Source organism: Crinia signifera, chromosome 1, assembly GCF_055691185.1.
Source record: "Crinia signifera chromosome 1, ASM5569118v1, whole genome shotgun sequence".
Taxonomy (NCBI): domain Eukaryota; kingdom Metazoa; phylum Chordata; class Amphibia; order Anura; family Myobatrachidae; genus Crinia; species Crinia signifera.
The window spans coordinates 299289475-299308233 of record NC_139217.1 but is presented as its reverse complement, the minus strand read 5'-3'; the positions used below and the strand labels follow the sequence as shown (position 1 = coordinate 299308233).

At 43.0% G+C, this 18759-nt stretch overlaps 1 protein-coding gene across 6 annotated transcripts in view; it reads right to left on the bottom strand.

Annotated features, from left to right (window-relative positions):
* Positions 1-17830, bottom strand: part of LOC146077226 (histone-arginine methyltransferase CARM1-like) — a 66063-nt gene extending 48233 nt beyond the window's left edge. For 4 of the 6 annotated variants that reach the window (XR_014474485.1, XR_014474487.1, XR_014474488.1 and 1 more), the window contains exon 1: positions 17419-17830. Coding sequence is in view for 2 of the 6 variants with exons in the window: in XM_083186020.1 (XP_083042146.1) it covers positions 17419-17608 (190 nt within the window). In the remaining 4 variants the exon portion in view is untranslated. The remainder of the gene's footprint in view (positions 1-17418) is intronic. The other 2 variants (XR_014474482.1, XM_083186019.1) reach the window with 2 other exon arrangements.
* Positions 17831-18759: the final 929 nt, after the last annotated feature.

Genomic DNA, 18759 nt, shown 5'->3' with positions numbered 1-18759 from the left:
TGGCAAGTGATAAAATCTTGAATGACAAATTCCTTCTTTTTTGTATTAGAAACATCTTCTTTATCACAGCATCTTTACTTTTGCAGTCCTTACACCTAGCGCATGAACCACATCAGTAGGAGCCTTTAGACTTCACTTGTGTGGTAGTTAGTTTATTTTTAATGTAACTTTTAACCACGTGATTTTTGATGTTATTGGCCTTTCGGAAGACAAATTTAGGATGTTCTGGTAGATATTATTTAATTATCGGGTCTTTTAATGGGATATTCCAGTGTTTTTTAATAATTTTTTCGATTTCTTTGTGTTGATTGCTATACTTAGAAATGAATGGTATTCCGATTCTCTTATCTACCTTTGTTTCTTCCAGGATAGGTCTTAACATCAAATTTCTATTGTGTTGTTCATAATCTTTATACACTGTCAACCTCTTCAGCTTTATATCCTTTACTTTCACATTGTTTCTTCATAATGGTACCTGATTCTTGATAGTCGGTCATTTTAGTACAATTCCGATGGAGTCTGCGAAATTGGTAGATTGTATATATCCATTACAGTCCGTTGGTTTCTTATCATTTTTTGTGTAGATCTCATTATTTTCAACAAATATTGTAAGATCGAGGAAATGTATGTTTTTTCCTCTATCTGAAATGTGGGTTTGATATTTTGTTTGTTATTGTTCAAACTTTCACAGAAACTATCCATGTCTTCTCTCATTCCTCTCCATATAAAAAAAGATATCATCAATATAGCGTATCTAGAACACCAGGTTTGCCCCATATTTAGGCCTACTGTATATCAATGTTTCTTCCCAGTAGGACATGAATAAGTTAGCATAACTGAGGGAAAACCTGGTGCCCATCGCTGTTCCATTGATCTGCAAATAATAGGAATCTTTAAACTAAAAAAAGTTATTGGTTAAAATTAATTCCATATGAAGGATTTTAGATTTTCTTCAACGTTCTCTATATTGAGAAAATGTTGTGTTGCTATAAGGCCTTGTTGATGGTTGATTATTGTGTATAGGGAAGTAACATCAGTGGTTACCAATAAAAAGTTATCCTCCCATTTAATTTTCTCTAGATGGTGAATCACATGTGTAGAATCCCTGGAATATGATGTAGTTTTTCTAACCAACGGTTGTAATTGGTGGTCCACAAAGTGGGATAGATTCGAGGTAATCGACTCGGTACCTGCTACGATTGGCCTTCCCAGCGGTTTTTCAGTGTTCTTGTGTATTTTGGGGAGAGCATAGAGCACAGGCACAGAGGGCTTCTGGAAATAGATGTATTTTTTGTTTGTTCAGAAATTACATTTTTCTTCTCATAGAATTCCAGGAGATCTTTTGATTCTGACGGATCTCCTCTAAGTTTTTTATATGTAATAATATCATTATTATCATCTAAATAATATTTGTATTTAATAATAATAATATTTATGGTACTTCTGTAGTTTCACTCGCTTCGCTCGCCCACGCTGCGGGCTCGGTGGCTCGCTACGCTCGCCACGCTATTTAAAATCAACTCCATGCCAACATGGATAGTGGGGGTATGAACTATCCATGTTAGCATGGAGTTAAGTTACTTTTTTTGACATATTTTGTGGCGAGCATAGAACCCGGAAGTAGCACGGCGCCATGCTGGCGCCGTGAAACTACAGAAGTACCATATTTATAATAATAATAGAAAAATGGTAGGAATTTGATTGCAATTTAATTTTACTTGTGGTGACTAACCCTTTCACAGCAGACACAAACCAAAAATCCACAGAGGCTTGGGGGCACTTATGTGTAATACACCTCTGCTATGATGACACCTGCCTAACTATTAAAATGCCTATTGTGACCTGAAGCTTCAAGTCTGTGATCAAGTAATCCATCTGTACATGCACAGAGTGACGCCGGTGGCCGCGGGGCATGTTGGGAGGGATTTGTGTCGGATCCCTAACCCAGAGATGCAGGGAGAAGCCCATAGGCTTCTATGGGGGTAAAGCCATGTTTATTTTCCCTCTCTTGACCTCCCCATACCTTTTTTGTGTTTCTAGTTGACTTTTGAACATCTCGTTCTGGTTTCCCTAACACTTTGTCAAACTCAGCATGTCTAAAAAAGGAAATCATGTTCTCCTCCACTCCAGTGTCTCCTCACCTCTGCATGAAATAAAGAATACAAAAATTGAAATTGTATGACAGCAGAGCTGCACTGAGTATCCAAGGAACACTACAGTATGGACTCGCATCATACAGCCTGCAGAGCTACCTGGAGTATCCTTGGGACACCCAGACAGTGTTTCAATTCCCAGAGCCAGCAGACCCACCTACTAGGTGTGACATCATGTTCTGCAACCCTGTAATGGTGCTGGTCTAATAAATAGATCAAGGAATCCCTTTTCTTAGCACTCAGACAGCCTTTGTGTGACTGGAATAAGAATTTCAATAGATAACTGTTATTAACCCTTTGCGTGCCAAGTGCATTTGTCAAAATAGGTGTGAAAATTGCCAAGCAAACATTTGTATTCATCATAATGACCTGTAATGTTTACCTTATATGGGAAATATAATCTTTTCTGACACAGCATTTTTTATTTGAATCTATTTAACAAATTTGAGCGATGCTGGTATTTTTAGTTGATATTTTGAACATCTGTCACAGAGATGTTGGCCCTCATAGGGTTAAGGTACAAATCTGTTTCACAATATTTATGTAACTTAAGTTAGCTTTCTACTCTGTTGGCTTTTTGTTCTGGTAAGCAGACATTAAAAAGTATTGTGCTATACAATGAAACTGCTCACGCAGCAAATGTCTGCATTGTAAAAATATTTAATATTCCTTTTTCAGTTAAATATTTTCTTAAAAAGTGAGTACATGCAATAGGTATACTTTTCTATAACACAAGTCCTTTCATCATGATTCCCTTCATTGGAGTTAGCTAACACATTTTCTGGGTTTAGAATAGATCTTATTTTATCATGCATAACTTTAGATCTAAATAGATGTATTCAGTATCAGTAGTAAGTTATTCCCCACTGAGCAGAACAATGAATATACCGTATATATTTGGAAAATGACAGTTCTTATGTAGACATTTACATTACTGGTGCCAGAGACAGATTTCCAAGTGACCAAGTGAAAGAGGGCAGTCTGTTACGATCATAAATTGTAGGAGGTGGATGGAAGATTTCCCGGTTATAAAAATAGCTCCATTACTTCAGCCAGTTATTAATCTAATTCTCTTGAACTGAAGCCAGCAGAATAGATATTCCGTCTCTCACTTAAGCAATTGTGCACATTTATGTATGAGCAATATTGATGCTATAGCTCTAGAACAGGGACGTGCAGTCAGGGGAGGCAGGGGAGGCAGTGCCTCCCCTGTCATAAATGATTAAAACAAAATACAAAGATATTTAAAACACATATACAGTGCAATAAATATCTTATTGGTATTTTTTTTAATAATTTATGTGATGAGACGCCGTGTAGGAGGCTGGGAGGCAATGGCAGCCATGCCTCCCGCTGATAACTGAAATCTGTCAGCTGCGGGGGGCGGGGCTTAGGACAGGCAAAAAAAAGAGGCTGAAAAGCCCATTAGAAAACAATGTGGAAGCGGCACCAACTCCTCTGCCTCGGTGACAGGGACTGTGCCTTCAACCAACATCAAAGCACGCCCCTGTCACTGTGACAGTTGTGGTTGGACAGCGGATCAGTCTGTCACACACTCACAGACTGATCCGCTCCGCTGTCAGAAAATGTCAGACACCCTGCCCCCACCCCCCGCCGCACGGCTATTCTGCTTTTGCTATTGCACGGGGGCATTCTCCAGCTCACCTGCTGGCTGCCCGCCCCTTGAGGGTGCTGCTGCTTTCTTAGAAATAGTGACAACTGCAGATCCTAACAGCCGCTAGCACCCGCGATTCTTGGCCCCACTGTAACAATCTCCCTGCATTGGGACAGATGAGACACAGGGGAGTGAGGAGGGGTACCTGGGGGATCAACAAAGAGAAGACCACATCGTACTGCGTGTCCTCCAGTCCCAAACTGCAGAGAACGCTCAGCAAAGGCTGGAGTCCTACTGACCCGCCGGAGTAGGACATAAATCATCAGGGAGGATACAGAGAACAATCTGCAGCACATCAGTGACCCGGAGCACACACATGGTAAGGGGGGTCCTAGCCTTTGAACTGCCAGGGAGGGACATTAGTGCATTAACCCTTGCACTCAACACTGCCAGGGTGCATTAACCATTGCACTGCTATATACTGCATTGACAGGACAATTGCACTGCCAGTGTTAGACAGTATTACCCTATCCCTTGCACTGGTCATTTACTGATTCATACCTTGGAAGGTGCACCTGGCAGATATAGTGGGTTTGCAGCTTGTCCCCCTGGGATGCCCAGTGGTCCCGCAGCCTCCTGCACATTACATGCACACTGCCAGCTACGCATCAGCCCCCAGCACTGGCTGTAGCGGGCATTCATGGTAGGGGTAGCGGGCGGCAGTGGTAGTGGAACTCGTTCCCATTTGAAAAATGCAGAGCCTCACCAGTGACTGACCTCACCGCACGTCACTGCTCTAGAACCATATTGCCTGTTTTTCTTTAAAAAAAACCCACCAGAACCTTGAATTACTGTACACTGCAGTGGCTTTAATGTAATGTTGCACAAAGTATTCTTCTGTAGATTAGCAATTCCTTTCTGTGATTTTAAGAATCACATTTAAAATGACAAATCAGCTGTTTTGGACTTATTGGGGTCAAAGGGGAGTTTCCATCTTCTTCACAAATCCACATTTTAAACTCGCACTAAAGCAGTCAGAGAAAACGTAAATTGTTCTGTTCAGCTCACGAAGCGTGAATAGGGAAAATATTTATAATTATGTTAAATTGTCAGAACACTGTGCAGAACCCTTTGGGCACACCAACCCCCATAACTAATTAGGCGAGTTTTCAATTAGCTTAATTACTGCAATAGTTACATAATTTTGTAGTAAAAAAAAAGAAGTAGCCTCAATAAACCAAAAAATCTACTTTTTCATTAAATTACACACCCTATCATTTATTTAAGATAAAAATAAAGTTATCCAGATGACTGAAAGGCAATTCACACTCCCAACTGTCAATATTTTCGCAGGCCAGTCACAATTTGTTATGACTGCTCTGCATCCCACCTGCAGGCAGCAGTGTCCCACAGTTGGAGGGGGCAGTTGGGAGTCCCCCTCCGTCACTTGCTGCTCCATCTATTCACTGGAAGAAAGGGACAGGGGGCATGCCAGGATTAGATTATAATATATTTACTATTATAGAGCTCTGGCCACAGTGGTGAAAAAGGGTGTGTTGCCTCATGGGAAGTGCCACGATCCTAGACCATGCCCCCTGTCAACCTTCCATGACTTCAAAGTTGAGAGGTATGGGCAACAACTAGGTTGACCACATTGTCGACATACATATAGTTGACATGGACCAAAGGTCGACATGGGTATGGTTGACACATTAAAAGGTCAGTATAACATGTGAAATACATACCTTTCTATGTTGATCATTTGCATATAAACCTTTTGGACCTGTTGAACACTTGACCCCATGTCGGCCATTTAACAACTCTTTGGCTCTGTCGACCTTTTGACCATGTCTACCCATTGACTGTTGTCCATCTGGTGTCAACATACTGTATGGACAATCTATTTATGGACTATTGCGCCGCTCAAAAAGTGAAGTCCCGCTAGAACATCTTCTGGGAACGAAGTCCTTATACCATCTAGAGACTGAAAGGGAGACTAGAAGTGCAGGTGAGAGAGGCATTTCAGTTCATACCTCCGTGCACCCCCAATGGGGGCAGCTACAACATCCACGGCTCACTGATATCATCAACACACGCTTGACACAGGCGGGTGTGAGACGCTGTGTCACGCTGGTCAGAGAGCCGGCCCAGCCTCACTCGGCAGACGGCAAGGATACGGAGGTACCGCTCACCTTCCCATCAATATCTACACTGGGACCCCTGCTGTGAGTGTCATGAGTAAGGTACCACAGCGGCCAATTGCGGCACATATGCATCATTGTTATATTTTCCAACCATACGCAAAGTGACATACTATATCGGGCACAAATCTGAGGAATATTCACAGGTGCCAAACCTGAACTGGATTTATAATACAGTGTGGATTACCATTTTTTATATATTTTTATTATATATTTGTTCTATTACTCACATGTTGAATGTAAAGGCTTTAAAAGTTTTCATTAATATAAACATAGCATAAGCAAAACCAATAGAAATCATATCCCTCATTTTCCATTAAACTGTCCTCTACATATGATGTAGTTCTAATACAGAAAAGCAGCCCGCAATAATATTTGTGCACAGCAGGTAATCCTAGAAAGACATATGTTACTCATTTTGCAGTTATGTTTCAATGTGGAATATGTAAAATGGCTATTTCTATGCATTATTAATGGTAAATTTTCGAAATTTTCTAAAAATGAAGAGATGATGATGCCCATAGCATTTTCGAAGATGCAATAGAGAAATAGAGTCCAGGTGGCGGACTTAATAGTGTGTAATGCTGATTCCCATGCGCTGCAAGGCACTCCCTGGGGGATCGATCCAGCACATTTAATACATATATGACAGCATGTATGTATATAAGTGCTTAGCGATTGCCCCCTGCACTTTATGGTCATGCTGCAGCTGCTGCTGATTACACCAGAGTTTACTAGCTTGATCAAAGTGGGATACTGAGTATCCAGAGGTTCCAGAGTATCCATTTGTTCTCCATTATTAACCATTACATATAGGGAAGCCAATCCCGGTATTTGGCTTTCCTACTAAAAAGACTGCTGCCCCACATTTACTTACATTTGAGGGTGCAGCAGCGTTGCCAGGAGCCCGGTTGCTGGGTGGGGGGACGGGTAGTCCACATGCTGCTGGCTGGGTCCGGGCTGGCGTGTGCTGGCTGGGTGGGCGGGCGGGCTGGCTGGGCTTGCTGGCTGGGCGGGTGGGCGAGCGGCGCTGCATCACACTGCCGGGAGCAGTCGGGCAGCGTCTGAGCGATGCTCAGATGCTGCCCGGCATTAGACTGCACGCATGCGCAGTCTAATCCCGAAATCCCGGGATCCAAAAATTGGAAACTCCAATCCCGGGATTGAAATGCTGGCGTTTTGGGGGCCAAATCCTGGGATCCCGCCGATCCCGATCCCGGGATTGGCCACCCTAATTACATACAGTATGTAGCATAGGAAAGTGTGGTATTTCTCTGATCTCCTTATTTATACTGTATACACCAATACATGATGGTGTATACAAAACCAATATTTAAAACAATATTTAAAGATACATGTTCTATAAATATAAAGTTGTCTACGAAATGTAAATAGTGTGGACAATAAATAATGATAAATATATACTGATGTAAGAGACCGCTCTCAGCAGTGGTGTACATATCAAATCCTTCATTAAAAAATCATGAATGTGATTTTAAAAAAGCCCTGGGTATAATAAAGATGGCCCAGTGTGATTAATATGAGCCTAATTCATATTTTGATGCAAACCCTGTTATTTATGTACAAATATGATGGTTGTCGGTCTGTGCAAACTCAAGATCTGTTCTACACGTGCAGAATGGGTCTTGCAATATCACTCACAGCTCCGGATCAGCAGCAGTATAATGTAGATGCTGCACCAATTTGAAAGTTTGAAGGGTCCAGAGTCTGCATTGTCAGATGCTGGCTTCCTGGATTCTGGAGTCTGCATCCAACGGCCAGCCTGAATAAGCAATAAGCTGCAGCTTATAGTCTGACTGCTGCCTTAAACCATTGTGGATCATGACCACTGGTCAAGATGGTCATGATGGTGATCCCAGGCTGTGTCTTCAGATGCAGCACTTGAATCTCCCAAATTATAACCGGATGCCTTTCCTACAGACACCTGCTGCATTCCAATTTTAAATATATGGAATTGCACAGCCGTATTTTTACACAAAGAGGAGCATATTTATCCCAATGCATCCTATTTCAGATGCCGATAGTATTTAATACATTTGCCTAAATTTTCAATTGGATAATTGTAAATAATGCAAAAAAGTTAGAAACATTCAAGCCACATGTCAGCTGTCCATAAGACAGTATATTAGCAGTGTTTTAAGAAAATAATAATATATGCATTCTTCTGTATAGTTTTTTGTCAGATACTGTATATATCAATTGTTAAACATGTCAAAGGTACATTAATAGGTTATCATCGGCAGAATGAATGTCATGCCCCCCCCCTAATTTATTTTTTTATACATTTAAGCAAATTAATTACATCATATAGAGCAAGAGTTCTCTTGTTTATGAATTGTGTATATCATGCTGCAACAATAAAAAGTATTGTTAGCATCAGAAAGATTCAGTAAGTGCTTCTGCTGTCAGTTTTTTTTACGGAGGCATCCACTGCTAATGTTCCCAGTAAAGACTACACAGCAGTGGCGGAACTACCGTGGGTGCAGGGGGTGCAGCTGCTATGGGGCCCGGTGGCTGGGGGGGCCCCGTGGACAGCAAGCAGTCCCCTGCACCCTCGGTAGTTTCATTATTTTATTATAGAGCCGCCGGTGGGGGGTTGCTCCGTGGGGCAGGAGCCGGGCAGGGGGGTAGTAGCGTGCCATGCAGTAGGAGCCAGGTAAGGGGAGGCAGCGTTCCAAAAGAGCCATGCCGGGCAGAATTGGCGCTCTGCACTGCTGCAAGAAGGGGGGGGGGGGGGCGCGTGTAGAAGCTGAACAGGGAGAGAAGAAGTGATGCGCAGTGCACGGGGCCTGCTGGTGCCTGCTCTCCATCCTACTTCACAGACTGGCCATCCACCCACGCTGCCAGCTCAGTGTGCCCGGGACATAAAGTACTGGATAAGTCCTGCTGGCTGCTGCTGCTGGTGAGATGGGCTACTGCACATAAACATGTTGCAGCAGCACCAGATGCATTACGATTATATTGAAATAATAAGTTTAAAATGTTTTACTTACTTTTTTTTATGTGTTTATCTGTGTTTATGTGTTTCCTTTTTTTTATGTGTTTATCAGGCTGTGAATATTGGCATAGCTGGTAATGGGCATTACGGTGGGTTGCATAATGTGTATGAGGCCTTGCGATGTGTCGCACAATGTGTAAGGGTATTATGGTGTGTCACATATTGTGTAAGAGTCATTGCGGTGTGTCACATATTGTGTAAGGGTATTGTGGTGTGTTGCATATTGTGTAAGGGTATTGCGGTGTGTCGCATAATGTGTAAGGGTATTATGGTGTGTAGCATATTCTGAAAGGGGCATTACAGTGTGTCGCATAATGTGTAATGGGCATTGCCAAAGTTCTAGTTATGCCTCTGCTACACAGACAGCTCTTATGTGTGACCTGTTACTATACAAGTATTGCAAGGCTCGGATGCTTTGGTGAGGTAAAAATGGAGACGGTAACATGCTTGTTTTGTGTAATCCAGATGCTAGCTGTGGACTCATACCTGTGGGGTGGAGTCTACTAGGATGCACATTTCACTCACTCTGCTCTTGTTCACAACACAGACTCTCTGGGTGGGATGTATTCAAATACATGGCTGCCCCTCGCTGCACCACCGCAGCGATGCTATCGCATATGTACTGACATATGCGATCAGCATTGCATATGCTCCGTGATACATGTGATGTGGTTTGCACGGGCATAGGTGCCGATTCTGTGGGTGCTCAAGGGCCCAAGCACCCATGGAAATTGATGAGCACCCACGGGCCCGAGTCACGCTGCTGGGCCGCCATATTAACTTGCTAATTTGCGGCTGCAGCACCCACATTGTCGGACCCGCCACCTGGGAAACAGTATGCCGGGAAGAGTGTATTCTGTCCGCGGAGTACCTGCACTGTGGGGGGAATTTATGTACCTGCACTGTGGGGGCATTTATGTACCTGCACTGTGGGGGCATTTATGTACCTGCACTGTGGGGGCATTTATGTACCTGCACTGTGTGGGCATTTATGTATGTGGAACTCTGTTGCCGTAATTTTAATATTGGAGACAACTGTGCTCCGTAATATAAATTGGTTTTATTTTGTGGCCACACCCCTTCCCCATGAGGCCACTCCTCTATATTTTTGGCTTGAGCACCCACCAGCAAAAACATAAATCGGCACCTATGCGCGCGGGGGTCTCTGTCAACTGCCTGGGCGCCTCCTCCTTCTCCCATCTGCAGCCGGAAGGACTTCCGGTTGTGTTGCTAGGGGGAGGAGTCCAGGCTTCCTGGAGGAAGGTAAGCCAGGGGGAGGGGGGGTCGGCATCTGCGGCCGCATGTTGTGTCGGGCAGCAATAAGAAGCCCATAGGCTTCTATAGGGTATCACCACTCAAAGGTGGTGATACCCTGCCTGGCGAAGACGCGGCGTCCGGGTCTTGAAAATGCAGTAAAACCTCAGAAAATGGGGGTTTTACCGCATTTTTACCTTAGTACATCCCACCGAAAGAAGTCCTCATATTTGTTAACCTAGCCAATCATTACAATGCTGGAAGGATTGACATAAATATAGTTCCTTACCTTACTAAAGTGTGGATAATGAGCTGGAGCATGTGATAGTGTAGTATACTGGTTGCTTGGCAACCATTCACCATTTTGCTGCTTACATTCAGCTGTTCATTATTGCCATGAATTGAAGGTTTGACATTTTATTAGTGTTATAATTTCAGTGGTAGAATTTCAATCGCTGTTTATGGTTATGCAATTCCTTATAACATCATTTGAACATGATGTCAAGTTGTAATATTTCCATTAGTACATTGGTTGCCAGGCAACTGCTTTTTTTAACCGGTGGTTATAAATACAGCAACAACAACTATAAAGGTATAAATACAGTAATATGTATGCATTCACAGTCCATGACACAACCAAATATTCTATGTAGCATGATATTAGTAAACTTATTTGTATTATTGGTACTTGTGTAATATCTGGGCACCCGATTTTTTCATCGCATGCCACTAGTTAAGGCATGCGATGACACGCGATTGGACCCGATTTTCGGGCTTTTTAGACGTTCCTTGTACAATGGATCGCATCCTCCAACCTTTTCATAACCCCACTATCCACGTTGGCGTGGAGTTGAACTTATATAGTGTGGCGAGCGCAGCGAGCCACCGAACCCGAAGCGTGGCGAGCGCAGCGGGCCCCGCGAGGGGTCGCGGAATACATGTGAAGTAATGCGCGTCCCCTCGCGGGGCTCGCCACGCTTCGGGCTCCGTGGCGCACTGCGCTCGCCACACTATATGAAATCAACTCCACACCGACGTGGATAGTGGGGGTATGAAAAGGTCGGAGGACGCTAGGGTGACCAACTCATCCCTTTAATCCGGCACACATTTTAATTACACAGGTTCTGTGGCTGGCTTTTTTGAACTGCCACACCTCAAGACTCCATTTCACCTGGTTTTAAACTGCCACAGAACCTGTGTAATTAATATGTGTCCCGGATTACAGGGATGAGTTGGTCACCCTAGAGGACGCGTACCGCTGCCCCTCGCGGGCTCGCTGCAATCGCCACACTTCGGGTTGGCTTTGATCGTGGGGTGGCGTTAACAATGGGGGGGGGGGGGATTTGACATAGTCATTACCCATCAGGGTGGGTGTACAATCAAAAATCAGGTCTGGGGGGGGGCAATTAACATAGGAATCAGGCATCTGGGTGCCTGTACAATTAAAAATCGGGTCCAATCGCGTCGCATCGCATGCGATGCGATGTGGCCAATTTTTGGTTGTACAGTGAAAATATCGGGTGCCCAGCTAATACACAAGTACCGTAGTATTATTATCATTATTAGCTACTGTAGATATTATTTCCTAACGTCATAATTATATAACTGTTTACCTACCATCTGTAGTAAGCCTTTATCTAGCAGATCAACCCTCATAGCATAGTATTTCTTGGTAATGTCAGGGTATATTATTCCAAAACAGTAAGTCAGTTGCTAGGTAACCAGGTATATAGTATATCTACATATTTTTATAGATGTTATTGCTGTGTAACCCCTGTAACTAGTGGTTAAACAGAGAAAGATTAAATATAACCCAATTTACAAACTACAATATTATATAATACAAACTTTTATAACATTATATGGCCTTTACCGGACAATTAACCTTTATAGTAATTATTGCTATACGTTACATGGAGACTTAGATTCCAATGGTGAGTGGAATTATTATTATATCTTGACATCAAATTATTATTATATATTGACCTGATATCTATTGAACAGTCATTGATTGTATAGGTGGGTATGCAGTGCCGATGCAGGAGCGGCTTATAACCTTGGTAGTTGTTGTTGATGCATAACTTCTATAACCAACAGAAAGCAGTTGCTTAGCAACCAATGTACTAATGAAAATATTACTTGATATTATGTTAAAATACTTAAATAATTACTTAACTATATTTAACAATTGCAATTCTAACACTGACATAACACTAGGAAATTCTCAAACCTTCAATTCATGGTTAGCAGATGTACAGCTGAATGTTAATAATGAAATGATGAGCAGTTACATAGAAACCCGTATACTACACATACTCCGGCTCCTTCTCTGCACACATTAATATGAGTTTAGGCATTATCTGTCAATCCCTCCAGTGTTATAATAATTGGTTGCTATAACAAATATAATGACTTCCTCCTGACAGAGAAGGAATAATAATAAGAAATATTAATAAGAATAAGAAAAAGGCACATCATAATTGACTATCAGACCCGGCCTCACCCTTGGCCAACCCCACCTCATACTATGTCATCCCCACCTCGCCAAATGCAGTCACCATATAGAACCAAAACCTTAGGCCTATGGTGACCCTTTCTCAACCAGTGGCAGTCCTGCCCCAACCTCTGGTGCACCACACACAATCAGTGGCATGCCCACCCGAGGCTGTAGCACCCTTACTCAGGCTGTAGCACCCAAACCTTGGCTTGGGTTGTAACGCCTACACCCCAGCAGTGGCATGAGAAGATCAAGCTTTAGTAACCGCAACTCAATTTGTGACACACACAACTCTCGGCTGTCACACAGAAACCTCAGCTATTGATGTCCCCAACTCTGGCTTTTGTGCCCTCTTTTATGCTGTCATGCCCTCTGCACAGCCAGGGATGCCTCTGTCACAGCTAGTATTGCCAACTCTTTGTCTGGTGATGCATTAGTCAGTGATGCCTGAGCTGGTGACTCCCTTGACACCAGCACACCTACGCCATTAAGTATACAGATGTGTTCTTGCTGCAATGCATCATTTGCATGCTCCAACTATGTCACTGAAGAGAATGCCAGCTGGTGTTTACATATATAGTAACCTGCCTCCCTTTCACGCTCCTGCTATTCCACTGAAGCGAATGGGAGTTGGTGAGAGCATGCGCCAGTCTTGCATTCACTTTAATGGAACCCAGGAGTGAAGCAAAAGAGCGCAGTATGTTACGCTTCATTAGCAACATGGTCCCTTTACATTAAGTAGTGTTCACTCTAGGAGTGACAGCGGGCAGGGCGCTGGGGGGCGGACCGGACACGCCGACGTCACAGCTGGGGGCGTGCCCGGGCCGCCGACGTCATGAAAGGGGCGTGCCCGGGCCACCGACGTCATGAAGGGGGCGTGCCTGGGCCGCCGCTGTCACGAAAGAGGCGTGCTTGGGACGCCATTGTCATCAAAGGGGGTGGGCCCGGCCGCCACCGTCATCAAAGGGGGCGGGCCCGGCCCCTCCGAAGGCACTGTGCTGCCGGGGAAGCGCCAGGCATCGCTGTCTACGGCAACGCTGGGCTTCCCTGTGAGGCTGTTTTAGCGGGGAGCTGCGAGAGGGGCAGGGCGCATTTTGCCCTTTAAAAATCAGGCAGGGCGCAGCGCCCCGCTAAAACAGCCTAGCGGGAACACTAATTAAGTGGCTATACGTAGCAACAATGTAGTGGGACCCATCTGTCTTTCCAGCATCTAGCAGTACCATAACTTTGTCCCCTTGTGCCACAGTAGCTGAAAGAATACAGAACAAAAATTATAATTTGTTCATTGTTGCCTTAAGCAACCAATCCAAATCTACTTATCATTTATCTAGCACTTTCTAGAACAGTGGTCAGGGAACAGGGGAAAATTACCCCAAATGGGCATGCATATAGAGTCATATGCACGCCTGGCTGTGTCTCAGTAGCGCAACCGTCCATTACCCCCAGATGGAAGGTCACTGATTGGCTGAGAGAATTCTCTCAGCCAATCAACGTCCGGCCAGTCAATTCAAAATATTCAGCAGCCGCATCCCGCACTGAAGCCCGGCAAAAAGCCGCTACAAGGCAGCTCCCAGCCAACTCTGTCCCCATCTCCTCCAGAACGTTTCTGCCTATAAATCAGACAGAAGTGTTCGTAATCATAGGCGTGCGCACATAGAGTGTTAGGGGTGCACAGGCACCCCCTAATGCTGTGCCCACCCTTATATACTTTTGCTTTTTAGAACTGGTATTCCATTAAAACAAGCGCCCATCAATTAATTATGTGTGTTTTGCATTGTTAATTGTAATAGACCATTATCGTATCACTACATACCTGCATCATCCATATATGTTTATGACTTTATTTGCGTGTACTGTTACACAGAGTAATTAGAAGATTAAAACTGAACTAGGCAGAAGATTATGGTGTGGCTGAGAGATCTTTTATAATGTAACGAGTGCGAATAGCTGATGGTAGACATGTCTGATTGGTGGTGTTAGACACACCAAATGGGCATGTAAGACACCCCCTAATGAAATGTGCACCCCCTAATAAAATGTGCAGTGCACGCCTATGTTCGTAATGCTGCGTGCAATCGCAGGACCCATTATGCTCATGCACAGGATGGAGTCCTGGGCAGGCGCACTGTCCCAATAATTGCACTACTGGTCACTTAAGCAATCAGTAGTGACTAAGGGCCAAAGATAGAAAAGTTATTAGAAAGAGAAATTTGCTGTGAATAAACCTATATCATTAATTAATTAGTGTCCATAAAACATAATAGAAAGCGTCATTTCATGACAAAGGTCACATAGAGAATACAGCGAATACAGAAAGGTTGCAGTGTTTATTACGTGGCTATACATAGTATGGATGGTGTAAAGGTTAGCATTACTGCCTCACAGTACTGAGGTCATGGGTTCAATACCCACCATGGCCCTAACTGTGCAGAGTTTGTACATTCTCCCTATACTTGCGTGGGTTTCCTCTGGGTACTCCGGTTTCCTCCCACAATCCAAAAATATACTGGTAGGCTAATTGGCTCCTAACAAAAAAAAATGAATCCTGGAATGTCTGTGTGCGCGTGTACATGTGGTAGGGAATATAGATTGTAAGCTCCACTGGGGCAGGGACGGATGTGAATGCTCAACTATACTCTGTAAAGCGCTGTGGAATATGTGTGCGCTATATAATAAACTGTTAATAAATAAATAATAAATAAATAAATACATCTAGCTTGATACCAGCCACATAATGATGTGAATTTAATTAGCTCCTTATAGGGGGGAACGTGTCCGTTCCAGGAGGGTATGCATGTATGAGTGCAAAAAAGGTTATTAGACACATTTCTATCTACCTATCAGTTAGTCTGACCTATGAACCCTGAACCCATATATGTCAGAGATGCGCAGTAGAAAAATAACGGGCGCTAATAGAGAGACAAAGGAAAAGAGAGGGGAGAGGTGGGGCTAGGTATATAATTGGAAGGGGGTGGAGAAAGGGAGAAAAATAAATAAATAAAAGCCAAGTAACTTTGTGCATTACAAAGAGCATAATATATACTGTATGTATATGTATATATGTATATATATATAAAACACAAAATTCCTAGAATTGCGCTAATTTCTGATTTTACCAGCGGTCGCTTATAACACTTCTACTAGTTAGGCTTTTTCAACACAATACCACCACAATAGTGTTATATAGCGCCCAATAGTTAAAATATTAAAATAGTAAAAATATTTACTTTTGTCTTTCCTTATCTTAGACATCCATAGACAAGATTTTCAAATATAAAACATTTATTAAAAATATATATGCATTAAAACACAATTTTTTTCACAACTATTCCTTGTCAGAGGATTTTCTTAGATAGTAGATGAACACATATGCTCGGTGCGTTTCGTCTTCCTATGAGACTTCGTCAGGGGTGCGTTACATAAATCTCTGTCAGTCTTTATGGGACCAAAAATGATATTCTATTGCATATTTTTGTTTAACATATCAATTCTCCACTGATTGTGATCTCACTGTGGTACACAATCCTTAAATTCTTTAACAATGGGTACTTCTCCCCTTTAAACTCTGGTATTTAATGTGGCCGATAGTATTCCACACATATGGGGAGCTCCAAAGGAGAGATGGGATCTCAATTTAGTCCTCCAACAGATGTACAATTGCTTGGTCCTCAGAGGTTAAATTCAATTCAAATTCAATTCCCAATATCAAGCAAAGTAATTTCTGGCTATCTAGTAGTAGTGTGCTCCTCTGTGTCCACTGTGCACTTGAATTGAATAGAATATATATATGGGATGCAGTTACAATCCCGGGGGTCAAAATCCCGATGCCGGAATCAGGACCGCTGAAATCCCAACACTTATTCCCTCTATGGGTGTCCACGACACCCATAGAGGGAGAATAAATTAGTGTGCCGAGCATAGTGAGGCACCGGGCCTGCTTGCGTGGCGAGCGCAGCGAGCCCGCAAGGGGGGCGATCCACATCCCCCCTTGTCAGGATTCGGTGGTCGGGATTTTGAACGCCGGGATTCCGACCGCCGAGATTTAGTACCAATCCTATATATATATATACTTATGTGTGTTATCATGACTTTAAAAAAAAGCTACAATGTACATCTAGAAAATTGTTATTCACAACACTGCTTACCAGTATTATAAACAGCTTTTACCTGTTCTTTGCAAACCTGGATTAATTACCCATGTGCTATGGCACCTGAGTGATGGGGACATTTACTAAGATGGGTAACCTATGGGTAACCAATCAGAATCAACTTATTTATTTAGCACCTTCTAGAAGATAATAGTATCTGATTGGTTGCCTCTAGCAACATCCCATCTGAACTAGAACTCCCATCTTAGTAAATTTCCCCCTGCCAGTGATACTAGCACTGCATATACTGCAGTGCAGACTTTACTCTTCAGCTGCACTTCTTACACATACAGTATAAATATGCAAAAGAAGAGATATTGGACAATTGCCATCACTCCTTGGTAAACTTATAAAGTAGGTGACAACTTGTAGTCATGTTAATAATAGTACTACAATGTATGATTAATATATGTGAAGTGAGTTTACTAGAAAGACTATAGTTATTCTTTAAGAAACGAATGTGTTTTCCTTTCCAATGAGACACTGCCAAGCTCTTTCAGACACAGAACACTAGCAGAAGGGGTACATTACCATCAGTTAGGGTCATGACCGCTTCCTCTTTCCCATTGTGGAAATGTAGCACAAGTGTATTTGTGCTCAGGCTGCTGGACAGCTGTAATGATCCATTCCCACTTCCATCCTCACTTCCTTTCTTCTGTTCCTCACTGAGGAAGACCAGCTTAACACTGCACTGCAGTTGGAGGGGTGAAGGAGCAGCCATAACCAAGAGCACGGGAGGAGAAACGGAAGACTGCAAAGCAGCCACTGCTGAGCCTCCCTTTCAGAGCCCTGGGCAATAACCCAGCAGAACCGAGTTCACGGAATGAGAGAGAGAGCTTTTCACCAGGTATATTACCATTGGGAATAAACGCATCACTTATTTTATTTCAGAGACACCTTCTGGTGCTGTGGAGAATCAGCAGCTGAAAGTATGTGGTTTCACAGTTCCCAGTAGCTCAAAGTAAGCACAAAGTAATCCATCTCACACAACGTTACATACTGTAGAGAACAGTAGATCTTTAGCGCCCTCTGCTGGTCCCTCTACAGACTTATTTTAAAAGCTAACCAAAGTTTATAAGCTCCTTTAAGTCTATTTTTCCCCAAAATATTTTTATTGAAAGATTGAGCATTACAAGAATACCAATTCAGAATTGCAGAGATATTTAGATAAATATACAAGTGTGATAATCATGCAATTAGCAAGTTAATAAATCATGACTGTTAGTGTACATACAGTAGGGTGACATTTAGTAGGAGTCGATTTCTGTTTTTTTTGCGATATTTTCGCTTAAAAACGGCGATTTTGAATATCTTGGCAAAATCGCACATTTAATAGGGTGCGCAACGGCCCGTTTTTTGCATTTTTTGTCGATAAATCGCACTTTCTAAAAGTGCGTTAAAAATCGCACTTAATTCGCATCCAGATGTTTTCGCACAGAAAAGTATACAAATCGCTTATTTAATAGCATGCGCAAACGGAAATCGCACTTTTTTTGTCAATATAATTCGCAGCATTTTTCAAACCAGGGTCTGATGTGCGAATTGGTCAGAGACATGCACAGATCACTGTGATCTGTGCATGTTTCTGGTGTAAAAATAGAGTAAAACAAAAAAAAAATGGCGTGAGGTCCCCCCTCCTGAGCATAACATGCCAAAGAAGGGGCTCTCATCCAAATGATTCTATTGGCCGCCTAGCGGCCAATCAGGAGCCGCGAAAGTCGCCTCCTGATTGTCCGCTAGGCAGCCAATAGAATCATTTGGATGAGATGAAACATCTCTGCGCCTCTCATTCCAATCGTGTACCAGCGGCGGAGACGGAGAAGATGGAGAAGATGTCGGGATGTTCGCCAGAGGACCTGGGTGAGTAGGATT